The sequence below is a fragment of the Anticarsia gemmatalis genome, chromosome Z (assembly GCF_050436995.1).
Source record: "Anticarsia gemmatalis isolate Benzon Research Colony breed Stoneville strain chromosome Z, ilAntGemm2 primary, whole genome shotgun sequence".
Lineage (NCBI taxonomy): Eukaryota > Metazoa > Arthropoda > Insecta > Lepidoptera > Erebidae > Anticarsia > Anticarsia gemmatalis.
The window spans coordinates 12626265-12645407 of record NC_134776.1 but is presented as its reverse complement, the minus strand read 5'-3'; the positions used below and the strand labels follow the sequence as shown (position 1 = coordinate 12645407).

At 34.3% G+C, this 19143-nt stretch overlaps 1 protein-coding gene across 1 annotated transcript in view; it reads right to left on the bottom strand.

Annotated features, from left to right (window-relative positions):
* Positions 1–19143, bottom strand: part of LOC142986579 (glutamate receptor 1-like) — a 133536-nt gene that overhangs the window by 14779 nt on the left and 99614 nt on the right. Inside the window, exons 4-7 of the mRNA XM_076135088.1 lie at positions 18133–18262; positions 2128–2381; positions 1535–1666; positions 732–932 (exon numbers count right to left, since the gene is read on the bottom strand). Coding sequence (XP_075991203.1) covers positions 732–932; positions 1535–1666; positions 2128–2381; positions 18133–18262 — 717 coding nt within the window. The remainder of the gene's footprint in view (positions 1–731; positions 933–1534; positions 1667–2127; positions 2382–18132; positions 18263–19143) is intronic.

Here is a 19143-nt window from a genome sequence, read left to right as displayed (position 1 = left end):
CCGTTGAAACTGATTAGAAACCTTAATAATTAATCAACATTTATTTGTTCATATTCTACCTTTAGATTTGAACAGTACGGTGCCTTTATGATTTATTCGTACCTACAGCGATATTGTTCAACACACTCCATTCATACATCGTGAATTCAAATATGTACATTTACTGTTAATTAACTGAAGTACGCAAAACGCTTAAAACGTAATGTGAAGAGATTCTAAGTGCAATACGATAAATTCAAAAGTAGATTTAGAATGACGGAAGTTGCTCTAACTTATTAGCTTTAATTTAATAAGGTAATAACGTTAGCTCCACATTTAACTCCGCATTTGGCCGTAACACCTCGGTTGCCATTAGTAAACTCTCAAATACAATTTATTGTACACATTTCGTATCAACAATGACGTCACCTACTCACGTGCCCAACGTATGAATAACGAAACATTCGCTCGCAATCGTAATTGAATGTATGAATTGGCATCAATCATTCGCAAGGGCAACAGGGAATTTAAAATGACTCTAGAGAATAGAGGTTAGTTACACCCGCCAATATATTTTAAACTAAATTGTACACCGATTATTGTTTTCATCTTTACGAGTATAATAAAATAATTAAGAGCAACGGAGCAGAGACCAGCACGTGTATAATTATGACGTGACTTTGAAACTCTAGACTTCCTTATTTCATTACAGTCTGGTATTTGCTCCATCACTATTAAAGTTGTTTACGTACCTTTTTAATCATCCTTGATATCTTGTCACCGTGTTCGTATGGTGCTACTTTTCCTTTCGGAGTACAATCCAATAATCTGCTTGCGTTAAAATTGGCACTTCGCCGCAATGTTTGCCTGAGAATTTCAGGTTTCTTGCGCATCAAGCGAATAATAGCGTCGATCAACACTTGGACCGCATCATACATCAACGCTGCTTTAGCCTGTTTGAAATATAATTTGATTAGGGTAATGTCCAGATTTCATTCAACCTACATAATATTCTCCTAATGCGAATTAAGTGACATCTACATTATATTTTACTCAAATAAGTACTGAGGATATAAAATAATTCAGTTTACTGGAATCGATTGACCTTTTTCGGGATTTCGTCGAATTCGAATAAAGCAATCCATTACATTTCAACGTTCCCAAACAAAATGTTTATATTAAAAAGGTAAGATTTAACAGGTTCACCGACTGAATGTATAATTAGAAATTCATTATTTGTAAGTGCTGGAGTAGAAAATTGTTATCTCTCTCGATTAAATATTTCTATCACGTAATGCGATATTCACCCCGTGACTCGTTCCTGTGACCTCTCATTATATGACAAGACGCATTGATGAATGCCAAGTATTTGCACCCCCATGTTATGTCGGCTATTTAAAACGATTTATTATGATACGAAATTGCCTACTATTTTCATTGTTGAACGTAACAGATAACAAAATGAAAAAAGCTTGGTTTACTTTTGTGTAATTCGCTTATTCAAAATTCTCCTCTAATTGTATGCTATTCAAATAACAATGATTGCAAAACTTACCGAGACAGAATCTTTCTTCCAGGTATCAATAAAGTTTTGGACTACTTTCCGTGAAAAATCCAAAACTCGAAAGCCGGTTATGTTAATAGCTCCAAACTCCGTGATCTCCTTCTCCCAACGATCGTCCATCACCTGGATCAAAACATACATTTCCACTGTCTAAACTCCTCTTGTATATATTATTTAACTGGGCATAATGTAAGGCAAAGTAAAGTAACTCTGCAGTAATAATAGCATGAAAAGCCGAGAGACCCTAATTTTTTACTACGGAATACAAAAGTACGGTCATCTTTCAAATGCACCTAAAATTATGTACGATGAATATCTACCATTGCTCCACAAAAATGTAAGTCGTTATCCTTACGTATTGCGAATATTCCGCATGCAGGAGATGCAAATAAATACACCACTGTGGGAGAATTGTGGAACAATTGTAAAGGAATTTTCAGTTAAGTAGACCAAGAGAGCCCAGAGTTATGCTCAAAGTACTGTTAATGACATTGACACTCCGCATATTGTTACACAAACTTGCAAAGTCGAGATCTTGAAATTCCGCAATTAGCTTTCTAACAAGGAGCCGAGGGATTACTCACCAGTCCGCTTAAGAAATAATGGTAGTTCCTCCGGCCGAGTTGCACATCACGTACGTGCAAAATTAGCGCGTCTTTCGCCAGTTGTGTAGTAGAATCGAGCACAACGTATTTGTTGCTCCAGCGGTCCAGGCGCTCGATGGCGCGCAGGTACTCCACCACGTCGGACGCATTTGTGACTCGTTTCACATTTGAAATGCGGAACGTTGCATTGCCCGGCTGCAAACTCTGGTACAACTGCTGCAGGCGAAGTAACCCTACAAATTGGTTGAAGCAATTATGGCATGTATTTTTTGCCCAATTTCTAAGGTAGAGCCACATTTTATAAAAATATGGATAAGTTTTCATTTCTCCGAAATATTAACGTACATAAGTTTACAGAAGGGTTGTATTTATATTTATATAATTACTTTGTTTTAGGAAGTAGTTTTTTTTAACATTGACATCAAAATAGAACCGATGGTTTATTGGAGTTTTGAAAATTACGAGAGTGTGAACAAACTGTTAATGGGCAGTAAACCTTCCAATTTATCATTTGGTAAGCGGTCATTAGTTTTAACAAACTCGTTTACGAGAGAACTATAATTGGTATTTTAATTAGAACATATTGAATTACAAAGTGTAATTATAATTAAGAAGTGACCATTTAGACTTTAATAATAACGAATTTGTCTCGCAGAAAATATCATAGAACAATGTATCATTATCCATAAACACTAATTCGCGCTAAAGCTTATGTTAGTGAGTTTATAGGTGTTTGGAAACTACAAAGATTTCCTCTTATGAATAATCTAAGAAAGCCACCTTTTTATTATTGGTATAAAACTATATAGAGCCCATTGGCAAGTCATATCCTAAAGAATTCGTTAAATAGCCGACTCTAGGGGCATGTTTTGGCGTGGAGTCGGACATTATACGAACTCACAAACGTTCTACTGAAGTTATAAACCGTGTTATAGTACGCACCGAAGTTTTTTATAGCCTACTATCTTTTCAAATATCGGTACAGACTTCTTCTTTAATATCCTTTTCACTTCCATTGTGGATTTATTGCTAGGTTTTGCGTAAATAATTATCGTACATTAAACGTTCTGTGGTACGATATTAAAATATCTAGAATATTGTTTATATTATATTATTATTAAATTTCATTTTAGATTTTTCTAATTAAAACTGTTTGTAAATAGATTAGTGACGAGAGGTTTCCATATTTCCAGACGAGTTTTAATCGACAAATGCTCGCCGCCTATCCGTCAGGCGATGATGTATCGTTGTGGACTTGCACTAACTGAGTCGCCACACATATTGCAATAGAATGACGAATAGCACAGTGTTAGATTTAGAGCAGGTAAATAGTATCCTGAAGTAAACTCTTCAGAGATAGTTTAATGTTTGTTTTTTACAAAATTGTTTGTAAGATCACGGGTGGTGATCCTGATTTATGCTTCATGTACAATAATGTGTATACTATATATACTATTTATTTATTAAGAAAGAAAAGTACAAAATTACAGTCACAAAATAGGTTTTATTCACGTTTTATAATAAACTTTATTAAAGATCCCGTACTAAAATATTCCGCTGTAGTATTGCTAGAGTGTTGTATTTGACGCGTCTTATTTTATCCCTTTTTCAGAAATGTTTGATCCCTTTATGGCTCGCGTTTCAAAGCAGTTAGTAGTTTTGTTTTCATCATCTCGTTTACTCGCATTCATTTCCAGTGATATTGTCTACCAAGTTTCATGTACGATCTGACTTTTGCTTTGCTGAATACTAAAAATGCTTTAGCTCGTTATTTCGAAAACCGTATGTTCCATTATTAAATGATTGTTATATTCATGTGATATAACTGTGATATTGTAATTTATCATTACCTTTTAATAATTTAAAGTATACCTTATCTAAACGTATAATATTCTAGAAACTGTTTTATCAAAAATACCTCTGTTGACAATAGTCTCATCGTGTTCTCAATGGGACGACTTATTAACTGAATGTTCAATTACAGAGAGTAGAATCCCCTACCCCTGTTTCGATCTAAGTCTGGTCAAAATGGACTGTGAGCTCTGGACGATTTGGTTGTCAGTATTCCGGTCGATTGAGATATAAAGCTACAATCCTGCAAGTGTCACCAGCTTTGCTTTCAATATGTTCCTGGACGTTTATCATACAAAAGGCGGAAATGTATTTACAATTTCGACCCACTAACTATTGAATAACTAAACTTGAGCCTGTGGAAACTGTGTTGAATGCAACCGAATGGTAAAGTGGTATGTATCGTGCGCCCATCTTTATGCCATAGAATATATTAATAGCTTTATTATTATACCTGTTTGATATTATAAATAAAGTGCACATTTCTCTAAATAGCGTAGGACAATGCAACATATTATTATGGAATTCAAACACAAATAAAATACGTCTTTATCCATACGGGTAGGCTGAGACCAAGGAACGCTGCCCGCTACGATTCGTAGTATTATTTTTTGCTTCAATCACATGCATACATGAAAATCAACAATAGAAAATTGAAGCATACCACGTAGTTGGGACTCTGCCAGTTGTCCCAACGATGGGAAGGATAAATGAACAAGAGTAGGGGCTCCAGTTACGAACGACGCTCCACAAATCAACGTTGTACCCATTAATACGTAATTATGACCACAATTCCGCAAATAATTACCATTACGCGAATATCTGCGGCAAATTGATAACATTTCATCATAAATACTGTTACGTTATTGTAGGTAATATGGTGACACATTTTTGAAAAATAATGAGCCGGTTTTATTTTTAAGATCTGACTTGTATGAACCAGCGATTCTAATAGAACATTTTTATTTGTATTAAAAATTATCTCCTTATTATAAAATTATAATTAACTGATAAGCTATAAAAATTATCAGTTTCAAGTAGCGAAGTTGTTACCGCTTCATCTTGGTTGATATGGATATGTGTAACTGTCAAAATATGTATAATTTCTAGTCCAGGCATATTAATGAAAGCAGTTGTTAATATAATTTTCATTTCAACTTTATTTTCTAATCATACCTAATTAAATAATTTCCTGTTATTTACATACCAGATACCCCTATTCTCCTATGTAAGTGATATGTAGATTGATATTTAAATGAAAGTGTCGTTTTATCTTGTCAAGCGTTCATAGTTTAGTTTCCATTCTGATGTGAGATGAAAGAAAAACAGTCAGTTGCTTATATTGTTGCGTCATGTTACACGACTATCGGGGATGGGACATTTAATCGCCGTCGAAAACAATCGTTTAAAATGTACATTGTACCCAAATTAATTAATTTGATTAATTGTTTGTGTTCTCAAATACTATTTAAAATTATCAGATACTCTAAAGTGAGACCCAATCGATAAGTCTATTAGGTATATTATAGATTCCCGTGAATCATCATCATCATCATCATCTCAGCCGGGAATCGTCCACTGCTGGACAAAGGCCTCCCCCATCGAGCGCCAATAGGACCGGTCCTGGGCCGCCCTCATCCATCGGACTCCGCAATAGCAATAGCAATTAGTAATTTTTAAACATTGCTGAGTATAATTATTATCAATTGTCTTTCGAGTTCGTCCATTCGAAGAAATATGAAAGTATGAATGTCTCGTCTACGACGCTAATTTAAATGTAAATCTACTGTTACAACAATTATTCTGAGTAGACTTATAAGGAAGTGTAGTTAGTAACATAATTACCCAAGACAAGGCGAGGTCTACAAGAAAGCTCTTCAAACAAAACTCATTTCGACATAATAAAACTACTCAAGTGCCATACCTTTAACATACGCACAATTGTTTATGACTCTCAAATTACTTCAGTGCTCTCAGTGAGAACACAAAAGCGACCTATAAATTATCCCGTGGCGTGAACGTAATATCCCAATCTCACTGCAAACAGCCAATGAGCGAAAGCAAAACAAAAATTACAACTCGTGTCCGGTATCTAGACGAATATTTTGATCAAAATGTCAATGGAAGATGAAACACAACCATTCATCACTAGCCGGGATTCATTATGCAGCTCCCGATCTGGCGCTTTTGTCATAATTTAAGGGTAATATCCGCAAAAAGATTGAAGCGGTGACGAAGACGCGGCGAGAAGAGGGTTGACGTGTGGGTAATGAAGGCGTTATCGTAGGATTTGTCGAGACTCGCCAGCCTCCGTTGAAGGCCTCATTGCAATTTCATATCGCGTCATAACGCTCCTTTTCTATTTAACACCTTGAAAATTTCACTCGTTTTCGTGTGTTTCCTCAGCATTACTAATTAGACACGCAATGTCTCCACCTGAATACGTAATGACGTCATCAATGGAATCTCAACGCGCCATTAGCGTGCTCTGTTTGAACTTGCTTGCGGTAGTTTAGCCGCTAGAATCTTTAATATCTCAAATCATACAGATGTACGTGTGAATAGCTACATTTTAAATGAGTACCAGTCATTTTATTATCAGTGTGGAATATAAAATGTGCCTCGGTTAGATAATAGTTTAATACTATTATATTAAATTTTATTGTTCTTATTATTGTAATTACTTTTTAATTATGTTACCTATATATTTCTATAAAAACTAACATATACATATATTGTATAAATGAAAAAGTACGTTTCAATCTTGACACATTAAGTAAATAAATGTCAGCGACGTATTTATTATAAAAGCGTTCAGCTCGTAAGGTATCCACTTGTTAGGTTTCATATTGCGTATTTCTAAATAATTGCGTCAATAAGAAGTTTTTGAGCGTTAAATGGATTTCAGACGAATTTCTTTATTTTATAAATTGTGTGATGTTAAATTGATTCCTTTGAGTCAATGTGGCGACAAAGTCAAATCTTTTATTCATCTAGGTCACCCTTACTTACTTGCTTAATACTTAAAGTTAAAATTAGCGAGGAGTAGCCAAATAATAAATACAGTATTGATTTAAATATGATTTCGAAATAACTTCTTTGAAATTATAAATACAAATTGCTCTATTGTGATTAATGGTTCTTCAGAAAAAATAATAGTCATAATTTAACATTTTTACGCTGTGCTAAGTTAAAAATACAGTTTTATTTAAAAATATGTTTCAATAATGTGAAATTAAATTCAATTTATGTGAGCATTTACTTTAAAAATACTGTTACGTATATTGACCCTTTTTGTTACTATAACTGTAGAAATAACAGTTTGGATAGCAAGATGGTATAAATCTTTTACTACAACTCGACAGTTATTTGAACGGAAAGCAAAAAATAACGAGTTTGCAAGTAATATAAAACTGTGTAAGCAAACTGCACTTTATTTGAGAGCCTGATCATTGAGAGCTATGTAAAGTTTTAGTTGTTTGGAGTCACAGTGGACCTTCACGTTCATCGGAGAACTGCACTAACTTCACAAACGTCTTTTTGCAGCATCTGCCGAATTCGAATCGAAAAGTTTTTCTTTATCTTTAAAAGTCCAGCTCAGTAACGACTCCAGCTTATCTACTCCGTATCAAGTTTAACTTTCACGATCGATAGAATAAGGATATGTTCTTACGACTTATAAACTTTTCTTCTTTAATTATGTTACTCTATTACCAGGTTATTCACCTATTTAATTGAGAATCGTTAAGTATGATTAATGATGAGTGTTTACTGACGGCTTTAGATAAACAAAAAAATTTAGATATAATCATTTGGAATGATTGGGATCTCAGTAAAATAAGTATAAACTGTACACGATGTCGATAGTTGTTATAACAAATCGATAAAAAAGAATTCAATTGCGTTGTCCCAAATTTTAGAAAAAACCGTAAGCACAAAATTCGTTTCTTTTTGTAAAGAAAATTATCTACGGCGAGCACTGGGAGGGATGTCGGGGCAGACGGAATTCCGGCGTTGTCGCTCGTTCGACGTGATTCCTCTGTAGACATGATTACGTCTTTTCTTATATTGTGCGAGATGAATGGAGGCTCCGGCGCTGGCCAAGAAGTCAATTGCTCACGGTTCGTGACTTAGGGCGAAACGCCTCACTGTCGATCTAGCAATCTTTAGTTAAACTCACTCAGCGCCAATAAACTTCAGTCAAGTCGGGAAACAATCGAATTGATCTTTAAATGTGTCCGTGCATTGTTTGAAAAAGAAAAAAAAGTAGGATGTTGAATGCAACCTTTGTTTCTTTTCTGCGATAATAGCGTTTGATAAAATCACATTGTTTCAACGCTTCAGGCGAACTGTTTACTATTCTATCATATTACACTAAGTTTTATTGTTTTAATATCGAACGCATTATTGCGATGCGTGAATACTGAGATTCTGAAGATATTATTGTTCGTACATAATATCGAACCATTTTCTTTGCACGAATATTTTGAACGTTTGCGAAAAACAAATACGTAAACATACATGGCATGTATTGAAAAGACGTTCCCCAATATTATAGGGTTTGGGGTTATTTTTATTGTATTAGTATAACACGATATTGTTTAGGCCCTCCGGGCAATGTTCGACCTACCCTTCCTCGAACTTTATGGTACATACTTATGTAAAAACAACGAACAACACAAACATTTTTGAATGTGTTTTTATTTTTAGAAGAAAACAAATATCACTTGAGCCTTGACATAATAGAGAAGAAAAAGTCCGAGCGCGAGTTAAAACTTGTTCGTTCAGTGTTTTGCACAATAAGTACCTGCCTATGTTAAACCAAGTCTTTATTCCTACATATTTTACATTCATATCTCAGCTACTAAATAGGTAATAAACAGATTTAAGGAACTATTTCAATTTAAATGATAAGCTTGTATGTATGTAATGATCGTAATATTTACAATCATGAAGAAGTTTTGTCAACCTCACGAAAACACATAGATACCTACAATCTCATAATCGTTGCATTGTCCTTCACATTTCACAAGGTATTTTGGATAAATTCCCTATAAAGGTTGCTTTACATAAAGCAACGCACGAGAACAAACTGCAGACAGTTATAATGATATAATGTTAGGATATTTCACAAACTAAACAAGTATTCAGTAGAGCCATTTACGCAAAGTGCATGCAGCCTACTTGTTAATTAAGTTTCCCTGCGAATCGGCAGTTACCTGGGAATATGTTTGAAAGCACGAATATGGGTACCCAAGTTAACCGTGCTTCGGTTGTAATACGAAAGTAATACTTATCATTTGAAAGCGTAGTCCCAAATGATCGCCGTATTTTGAATAAGCAGTGCTTTTGTATTGGCTTGAATCGATTGTGAGATTATGGGCCGATAGTTTAGTTTACAACAGTAGCTAATGTAGCGGGAAATATACAAAAAGATGTGTCTAAAGTTTCCTTTTAGTCTAAGTAATAGTTAGTCACAACCTTTTTATGGTTTTACGTGTTGTAGCAAATATTTGAATAATATTAATACGATAAATACACTGATAAAGTATTTTTACAGAACTATCAATTGCGGTACGTCAAAGTGGCAATTGATTCCTGATAATTAATTCAACAAAAATAATTAAGGTTGGTCAGTTTGGTCATGATCCGCAATAATACGTACCATAATCTATATACATACAATTGGTATTTTGAAAAATATTTCACTCATATTTAATGATTTGATATGTTTAATCGTCTTTTTAGTAATGTTGCCTGTTATACGGCTTCTGTGGTGTCGTTGTTAAGGTGATTGCTGTCACTTCCAGTTCGTCGGAGGGTCGTGGGTGCGGTTCCCACACGAGACAAATATATAGGTGATCCACAGATAATAGTTTCGCCAAATATGGGTGATCAACAGACCACAGATAATAGTTTTGCCTATAGTTGTAATGTGTGTCCACTGTTTTTATGTTAAAGTCACCACGACACAAGAACAATTCTAAGTATGGGACTTCTCAGCCTAGCTTTTCTTAAAACTATGTTGGTAGTATAACCAGTGTTTTGGAGCGACTGAAAATTGAACTTCCACGACTCAGGTATAATTATGAGACTTGTCCTTATAAAAAAAACTTCAATGTATGATTAAACTAGAGGTCGCCCGCGACTTCGTCCGCGTGGAAACCCTTCCCGTGTAAACCCTGATCCCTCGGTGACTCCGGGATAAAAAGTAGCCTGTGTGTTATTTGGGTCTTCAGCTACTTGTGTACCATATTTCATAGTAATCGGTTCAGTAGTATTTGCGTGAAACAGTAACAAACATCCATACATATGTACATACATTCTCACAAACTTTCGCATTTATAATATTAGTAGGATGTTAAAAAAGTTGTTATATAATGTTATGCTATATAGTGTGTACGCCCAATAACGGAACGTCTGTGTTAGTTGACGTTTTAAGATGTTAGTCTTGTTTTGCTCACATTTGTACAAGCAAGTCCCTTGACTTTACTTCGAGTGTATTTGGACTAATCTCTTAATCTTATCACGTAACGAATTCCCTTTGAAACATTGTTGACATAAAACTAAATAATACGTTAGCTTTATAATGTACTTCGCTTTAAACTATGTTCTTAATGTTATTACAGTATTTGCAATTAGATTTAGATATTAGCATATATTTTTTTGGCATGAAATCTTTGCTACAATATTTGTATGTATTTTTGTCTTTTTATGTTTAACTCTTACGTATAAAAATATAGCCTGTACAATTTGCAGCTTTTTGTATTGGAAATATCAGGAAATTTTCATAACTAGGCTTTATTTCTTGTATGAATTTAACTTCCATATCGTACAACGGACAAATGTTATATCAAAAGAATGTTTATTAAATCAAAATTCCGTATTCTGACAATGCAGCTTTAGAATGCAAAATTTTTCGTCATTTTTGTACAGCAAAAATGTTTGGTATTTTATCATTGTTTTCTTTTACGCAGGCAAAAACAAAATTTAAAGAGAAACCGCTTACACGGTTGATATTAACTGATGACATATTACTTCATACCTATCTAAATACATTAAAATTTTCAAGTTACGTTGTCAGCCACATGTACACGTTTATGTAAATTTAAATTACAACTCACGTAATGAAATAAAGGCAATAACCCGCATCGCTTTAGTCTTTATCATAGTAATAATAATCAAATTCCGATATCAATTTCATTTTTACTCGCATACACGTATGTATAAGCTGTCTAAAGGACACGGCTACGATTTTATGGATATATTCAACAAAGGGTTATGAATTTGTCGACAAAAAAATCCGACTGGAATTTTATCTCCGAAAAAAATTATACAAGTAGCTGTTATGAACGCGCCTACCCGAAAAATATATTCGTTCCTCATTTTTAGGGTACTGATGGAAGGCGACTCAGAACCATAAAGGAGTCTAGACAAATCTACCTTTTGCAATTCAGATTTTCTAGTATCTTTGCTTAATTGTACTTATTAGCTGTTTACAAATTACATCAAAGTCGGATCCATAATATAGTGCCTAGGTGCAGTTAAATCTTTTTGCAACGTTATATAAACGTTACAAAGCTCTATATTGATTGCAATTTTATATTTAGGAGAACAAAATATACTACCAATGCTAGTTCGGTTGCTATTGCGATTTTTATATCCACATGGGAAAGTAATTTTCCTAATCGCAGTAGTTACAGAAAGACCACATTATCTTCAAAAGAGAAAATACGGTAAAATCCTAACCATTTATGTGAATCCGCTATCGGGGTTCAAAGTATCAAAGGGAAAGCTTCTTATCTCATGACATCCTAAGAAAATCAGGAGCAGTGTATCTACGAAGGTTCCTAATTTCAAATGCCATTATTTATTTATGAAAACGCTTGCTCTGTTTATTTTCGCTTTACAAAAGAGTAATTATTTAAAAATCTCCGTTCAGGATTAATTCTAAATGAAGAATAAACGGTCATGTAAATATTTTATTTTGGCTTGTTACAAATTCTAATCTCTAATACGATCATGGTTTTAGAAACGCAATAACTAGATTTCAGGAAGCTAGAACATAATTCATTGAAATATATGTATCGTTCGTTCTGGTTTGGGATAGATTTAGACATCAATATGAAATTTAATCGTGCGATATCTAACTAATAGAAACGTTATAATGTAGAGCAATAAAATTCATTATAGCTTCACCAAGAATCCGGGCCGGTGCGCGGTTAGGAGCGGAAAATCCGTGGGTTTTATACATTAAACTCGCTGAATAAATTGGAAGTCGATAGGACCATTCCTATCTAGAATCCACATTGAACCTGGTAGCTATTCTAAAATATCTATGCATAAAATTTTATTCAGCGCGGTGTTATTGCAAATTGATGGGACGAGGCTTCTTAAATATCATTCACAAATTAACTTTATATTAGAATTTAAATTAAGAAACGTTGAAGTGTAGGTAATATTACGCCTTATTGGAAAAAAAAAAATTTTGAGCATTGTCATTGCTGAATAACAAAAATGCTTAAAAACAATTTATGTATGATTATTATTAAAGCTAAACACGTACTCACAAACTTGAGATACTAAGAAGTTTGTTAATTAGCACGATATTCAAAACGATGAAGCGCACAAAGCGATGAACTACTGCTAAACAAATTATAATGAAGTCGTACAGAGCTATAACTAAACAGAGGCTCAAAAGTTTCTTTTGCGTTTGGCCCGCAAGCGCTCGTGCAATGTGATTACAAAGGCATTTACTCGGCTGAGTCGAGATGCTAGCTTGTTTTATTCAGAGTCTTGGTAAATCCTTCCTATTCTGTAGCGACAATACGTCGGGATCACGTCTCTATTGTTGCTTGTATCGAGTTGACGATTAGGGAGTTTCAATAACAGACCGCGACGTTCACGTAATCTATCGCTGTCATAAAGTCTCTTAATTCAGTCACACGCAGCTTCTAGGGCTTATTGAATTCGTCTGTAACATAAAATTTTATGCTGAGCGGCGGCGGTGACATTTTTTTCTCCAATTTGAGAAGTTAAACAAATGTAGGGGAAATATTACGTTGCGTCAATAGACAGTAAACAGAAACTATTTTTCCAAGTAACAGTATTTTTCCTGAGATATGAGAATAGGTACGAAGCTGCTATCATGACTGGGAGAAGAGAGCCCACGATAAATAGGCAAAGAGGCATTGAGCCAGCAGGGAGATGGCGTTATTGCCTTCTGAGGGGGGTATTGTTGCCGGTCGAGCCACGGCCTGTTTTGCATTCGTGGACCGCAACGTGATTTAGTTTAATAAATTATATTATTCCAAACAATTAACGCTTCGATGCATATAATGTGCTGAATCGCATATAATTTGCCTTTGTTTTGAACGGAATGTACATGCCATAGTATTTTGGTTGCAGATAATAAACTTTTGGATTTAATTCTCATCCTCTTAGTGTTCAAAGCGTGATTTTCTACACTTAGATAGTTTGTGTAGATTCAAAAGCAAATAGTGTATAACAGACGCTGACACGCCTACCACTCCAATACGCAAGCAATTTATTTATATTATACGTAACTTCGTAACTTTCATGAAAATATTCGACGCTTATTCGAAATATTTTACATTGAGACCCCTCTGTTGACGTCTTTCATGTGCCAGCTTGGCTCAATGACACTTCAGAAAAACTGAAAAACTTTTATAAACTAAACTACCTCTCGGATGGTGGTAGGTATTTTAGATTATAACTTTTCATAGACAAGGTTCGCAAGCTCATTCCGCTTGGACTTTAGTCGACTACAGTTTGTTCTTTTTGCGCACACTGCGATTATTTTTTAATACTGTGCACTAGATTGATCACAAAGAGTGTGTGTTTCTCATGTGACGTCTCTATTGTACATCACACAGTCAGGTTTCACAAAGACCTATATTTAATTAAAAATTTAATAGCGTTTCCGTGCACAAAGCACAGCGTGAGATTAATTAAATCTATACTAATATAATAAAGCTGAAGAGTTTGTTTGTTTGTTTGTTTGTTTGTTTGAACGCGCTAATCTCAGGAACTACTGGTCCGATTTGAAAAATTCTTTCAGTGTTAGATAGCCCATTTATCGAGGAAGGCTATAGGCTATATAACATCACGCTACGGTCATAAGGAGCGGAGCAGCAACGAAAAATGTTACAAAAACGGGGAAAATTTTGACCCATTCTCTTAGGTGACGCAAGCGAAGTTGCGCGGGTCAGCTAGTCTATAATATGAAAGGCTGTGTCCTAATGTAAGATTCTCAGTAGTATTCCTTTTTTATAATATCTGTATGTGACTTACTAATTAAATAAATAAAAAAAAAAATGCTTAGCTCTGCACTATGCGTTAGCGTAAATGTGGTATTTCGTGTTCAATAAAAATATATTGCCTCGTACAAGGAACTTTAAATACACGTATAATAAATATTTAATTAAATAACTCCTACATACGGCTTGATATTTATACTAGTAACTAAGTAAGATAAGTAACTATTTGAATAAGATCCATGTGTAGATGCAGTAAAAGTCGTAGAGAACTCTTTGAATGAATTAATAACGTTTTTTTATGTATTTGATTATATCTTTAACATTATTTATATCCTGATAAATGAAACTACGGTTCCGTTATCCGAAAGAAACTCTTTAATACGAAATCAAAACTTATGAACAAGAGAGAATATGCCTATTGAAATTCAAATGTTATGTTATGACGTTTAATTGTTTTTGCGGGATTCTCAAAGTAAATAGGTATTCAAATGAGTGTCGTACAAGGATCGACTTTGATGTGACAGACGTTGTGAAGAGGGTGTTATCTGGATATCGGAGCGATCTACGTTCCGTTTACGTTGCCAATCCGATCTCCACTTTATTTCCGTTTTTGTCTGATATCACTCTATGCGCCTTCTTATTATAAACCTAATCCTTTCTTTATTATAGCCTTTTTAGTATTGTACTTTCCTTTATGCAGTAAAAAATCTGGTTTTTATATCGTACTTCTTTAGCATCTGCAAGGCATCCGGTGCCTGCGACTCGCGGCCCCTGCTACGACATCCGCACTTGCTTTTAATGTCTTTCTCATTTTTATTTTCTCTTACTAGGTAGATGGCTCGTTTTAAGGTGAACTTTCATTATTATGACTTTTTATTTTGGTTTTTAGCAACGATGCCTCCGCTGAAAACGAGCTCAGAAGCCAGTCCGAGTTGAAAATTTGATGACAAATGTAATTTTAAACTGAAGTACACAAAAAATTACGTAAACAGTATTTCTTAGCACGCGTATACCCATTTATCTATATACTTACCTACTTTGCTACCACATTTTATATGTAAATGGGCTTTTCCGTTTGCAAAGTGCTCCTTTCTCGGAGGTGATCCTGTGACTGCGACATAAAATGAATTTTACGTCGCATCGGATCCGTGACTACGCGTCTCAAAAAATCCTATTTATATCCATGTTTATATGACTCTATTGACGTGTTGCTGATATACTTTTTTATTAAGTTTTTTTATTTGCCAAATAAATTTTTATTTTCTTTTTATTTCTTGGAGGCTAGTTGAATCAGAAGCAGTTGACTAGCAACTTAAGGTATATTATGAAACAATCATAAATCACTCTCTATATTTTAGAAAGAATGACTACTTTTAAACTAGTTTTCATTCTGTAATGTATTAATAATAATGTCTATCAATATTACCTAATTAAGAACAATCACCCAAAAAAATCCTATAATTTGAACCATACTTATAAGTCTGTGTTACATAACAAGCTCGTTGTTCTGACGTGAGTAAAAACTATGGAACTTTTTATTGGGATTACCGTGCATGATGAGCGCTCCAATCTCGCAACTAGTGGTCTATGAAATGAAAAGCCTCGTGTATTATATACTTCGAAAAATAATTGCCCTAAACGTACCGCTTTATGTGGAATTTTAATCGTGATGACATAGAAATTGTAAAAATACTTGTGGATGTCTGTACATTTGCGATGAATCTTTAAATTACTAACCATTAAGCACTTATACAGATTATGCAAAAAAAATATACAGTTTTTTGAGTATTCATTCAAAGTACAACTTTTTTTGTTATTGTTAATATTGTACAGTATAGTATATTCTCATGGTTAGGTATTCCTATTAATATTTCCCAAGTTAAAGCAAAGCGTTAGTGGGCAATCAGAAAGTAATCTACCTATACATAAATGTAAAGAGATAGCGTATGACTAAATTAGCTATTCGTGTCATGAATACAAAATCTACTCATTATTGTAAATACTGCACTCATTATTCGAAGAAGAGAGTTGAAAATATTTTACCCCTCGAGCTGAATTAAAATTCCGGGCGCGGCTACTTTAAAAATTCGCCTTCTTTCGTTCAGAAATAAAGGCGTAACATTTACCCGTTTTAATACTTTCCACGGTTGGGAATATTAATAAGGACACAAACATCTGTATAAATAAAACATTGAATAAACAAATACCTGCCGTTGCTTGGCATCGATAATTAAATTATTAATTTATTGCTCATTTACAACTTTCGGCGGCAGTTTGCATTTTAAAGTAGCGGATTGTTCAATCAAGTAGACTTCATTGAACAATCTGCATGTTGATGCTGTGAAGAAAAATAATTTGTCACTTTTGTCATGTAACATAATTATTTTTTAGTACAAGCATGATAATAAAGTTGTTTATAAGTTATAGCCAAAAAAAGTACATCCTAATAAAAGTTAGTTAATTTTGATACGTAGAATATCTGTAAAAAAATCACGTAATGCGACTGCGAATCACTGTCACGTTTTATAACTGACGTAAACTTCACTGCACGTTTTAAAAGGAAACTACTTTTCATTAATTGCATAAGTTGTTAACTAATTACGATTGAGACTCATTGCCATTGATAGTTCAGTTTCGTTCAGAGCATCAATTTACCTTTACTTAAATAAAATAACTTGCGACTTAGTGCTCATAGTATCTACCTATTTTATAAGCTGATTTGTAACGCTGGTAGTAAATTTTAGAAATATAGGGTACTTTGATAACATTGCCGTTATATTTGTATTGGTAACCAATGTTTTATAATTGACTCTTCAACTGAGGCTCAAAAAATTCAGTTACTTCCCGATAAAATACGTTGTCCGTACACTATGGTAAAAACACTTTCGATATTGCATTGTTGTAGTAACAACGATGTTGTAGTACAAAAGTAAGGTTGAAAACAGGCGATATAATGCTATATTGTTATGCTTGTGTTGAACTAACTTGTCAAATTTTTAAGACAACGGGATATCTAATTTTCTTCAAAGCTAAGTTGCTTAATTTATTTCCAGTAGGTATTTGACTTATGTTTTGCAGACGAAATCAAAACATTATTTCAATAATTTCATTGATTTTAAGTGCTTTTCCAAAAATAGTCCATTACGGAATATCAATCCAATTGTTAAAAACCTAATTTAAAATATCGAAAAAATTAGCGAAATGCAATACTCTAAACCTATTAGCATAAAAAGTGTTAACAATATTTTCACGGAACTGATGAATAGTTTCAAATTAATGAATAAGTTAATAGTAAATTGGTACTTATTGAATAATATTTGTTTTCATTCGAAATAATTTTCATCGTGTTTTATATGGAACAAAATTATTTGAAGCTGTCTCCTGGTTTGGTATTGAGGATTACGGAAGTGTTTACAAATTATTAGAAGTTTCTCACATTTATCATGTAATTGCAAGTAATAAATGTAATTTTTATATTCAATATTATTTTCAGACCGACAGTAGAGGCGCTGTTGACACCATACAAAATTAAGATAACAGAATGGCACAAGGTCTGTAATATAAAACTTTCATTGGTTGTCTCATTCATGGTATTATCAAATTTAGTCAAAAGAGAGAAAACACGAGCTCAATATTTCGATTTCGTGAACATGGTAGTTGGCTTATACAATCACTACGTTGATGAAATACATAGACGTCAACATAGTTTTTTTTTTTTAACCACATCTGTCCCACTGCAGGGCAAGGGTCTCCTCCCACACGAGGGGGAGGGGTTATGTTATTTATTTAATAGTTTCTGTAAAATCGTTCAAGGTAGGAAAGTACCTAAGAAGAAGAGAACCGTCGTACTCACCATCATGAGAGTCGTAGATGTAGATAACGTGCTTCCATCCGTAGTGGGTGATGGTGTCAATGACGGCGCGGTGGTAGTCCGGACGCATGCTCACGGCGTAGTCGATCAGGCCAGAAGACGGTGGGATAACCTGGGAAAAGTGTTTTATATGTAGCATGATGAGGTGGAAAGTGTTCTTGGACGTGGTAGGATAATCTGCCTGCTTGATCGGTAATAGACAAGAGTGGGCTATGATAACCCGCATTTGGCCAATTTTTGCGGATTGTGACATCTTTCCTTAAAGACCAAATGATATGACTTAAATATACCCACCAAACCTACTTACTGTTCCTCCTCATTATATTATGGCTAGCAGAATTTACTGCCGAGTTAACGGTGACATAGTGTTGAAACTGATCAGTCTTCATTTGTTTTCTAAATGAAAGTTATCAAAAGCTATATCAAGCTACTATTCAACACCAATATTAGGTGAATGATGCATAAAACCACTGGTTTATTACTACGACAGTCTGTTTGCAATTATCGCATATTGAGGTGGTTCATTTGTAACGCAGCCGATTAATTTGAGTTTAATAGGTTGGCAACCAACTGGCTGATATGTCAAAGCTTAGAGAGAAAATTATAGCGTTGCGTTTTGATTTCAGATGATGTATGCTGTTTTGAATGGACAGTTTTCGCGGGGATTGTTTTTTTTATAAGTGAACAAAAGTTATCGAAGTGTAATTACAAATTCGTATAAACACACTTGTAAATTACAAAAGTCATCGGTACGGTCCTATTAGCGTCCAACCAAGCAAACGACTTGTCAGGGTCGAGAGCGCAGAACGCGTGGTCTTCACACAGATGCCTTTTCGCACACGATCTACGTTTCACCCGTGACACAGTGACTGTATAAAGTCGAGTCTAGCGTTCCAATGCATTGAACCATGGCTAAACCGCTACGCCATTTGGAACATCAAAAATAGCTGATTGTATTTGCATTATGGTACCGTCGATAAAGAGATTATTTTG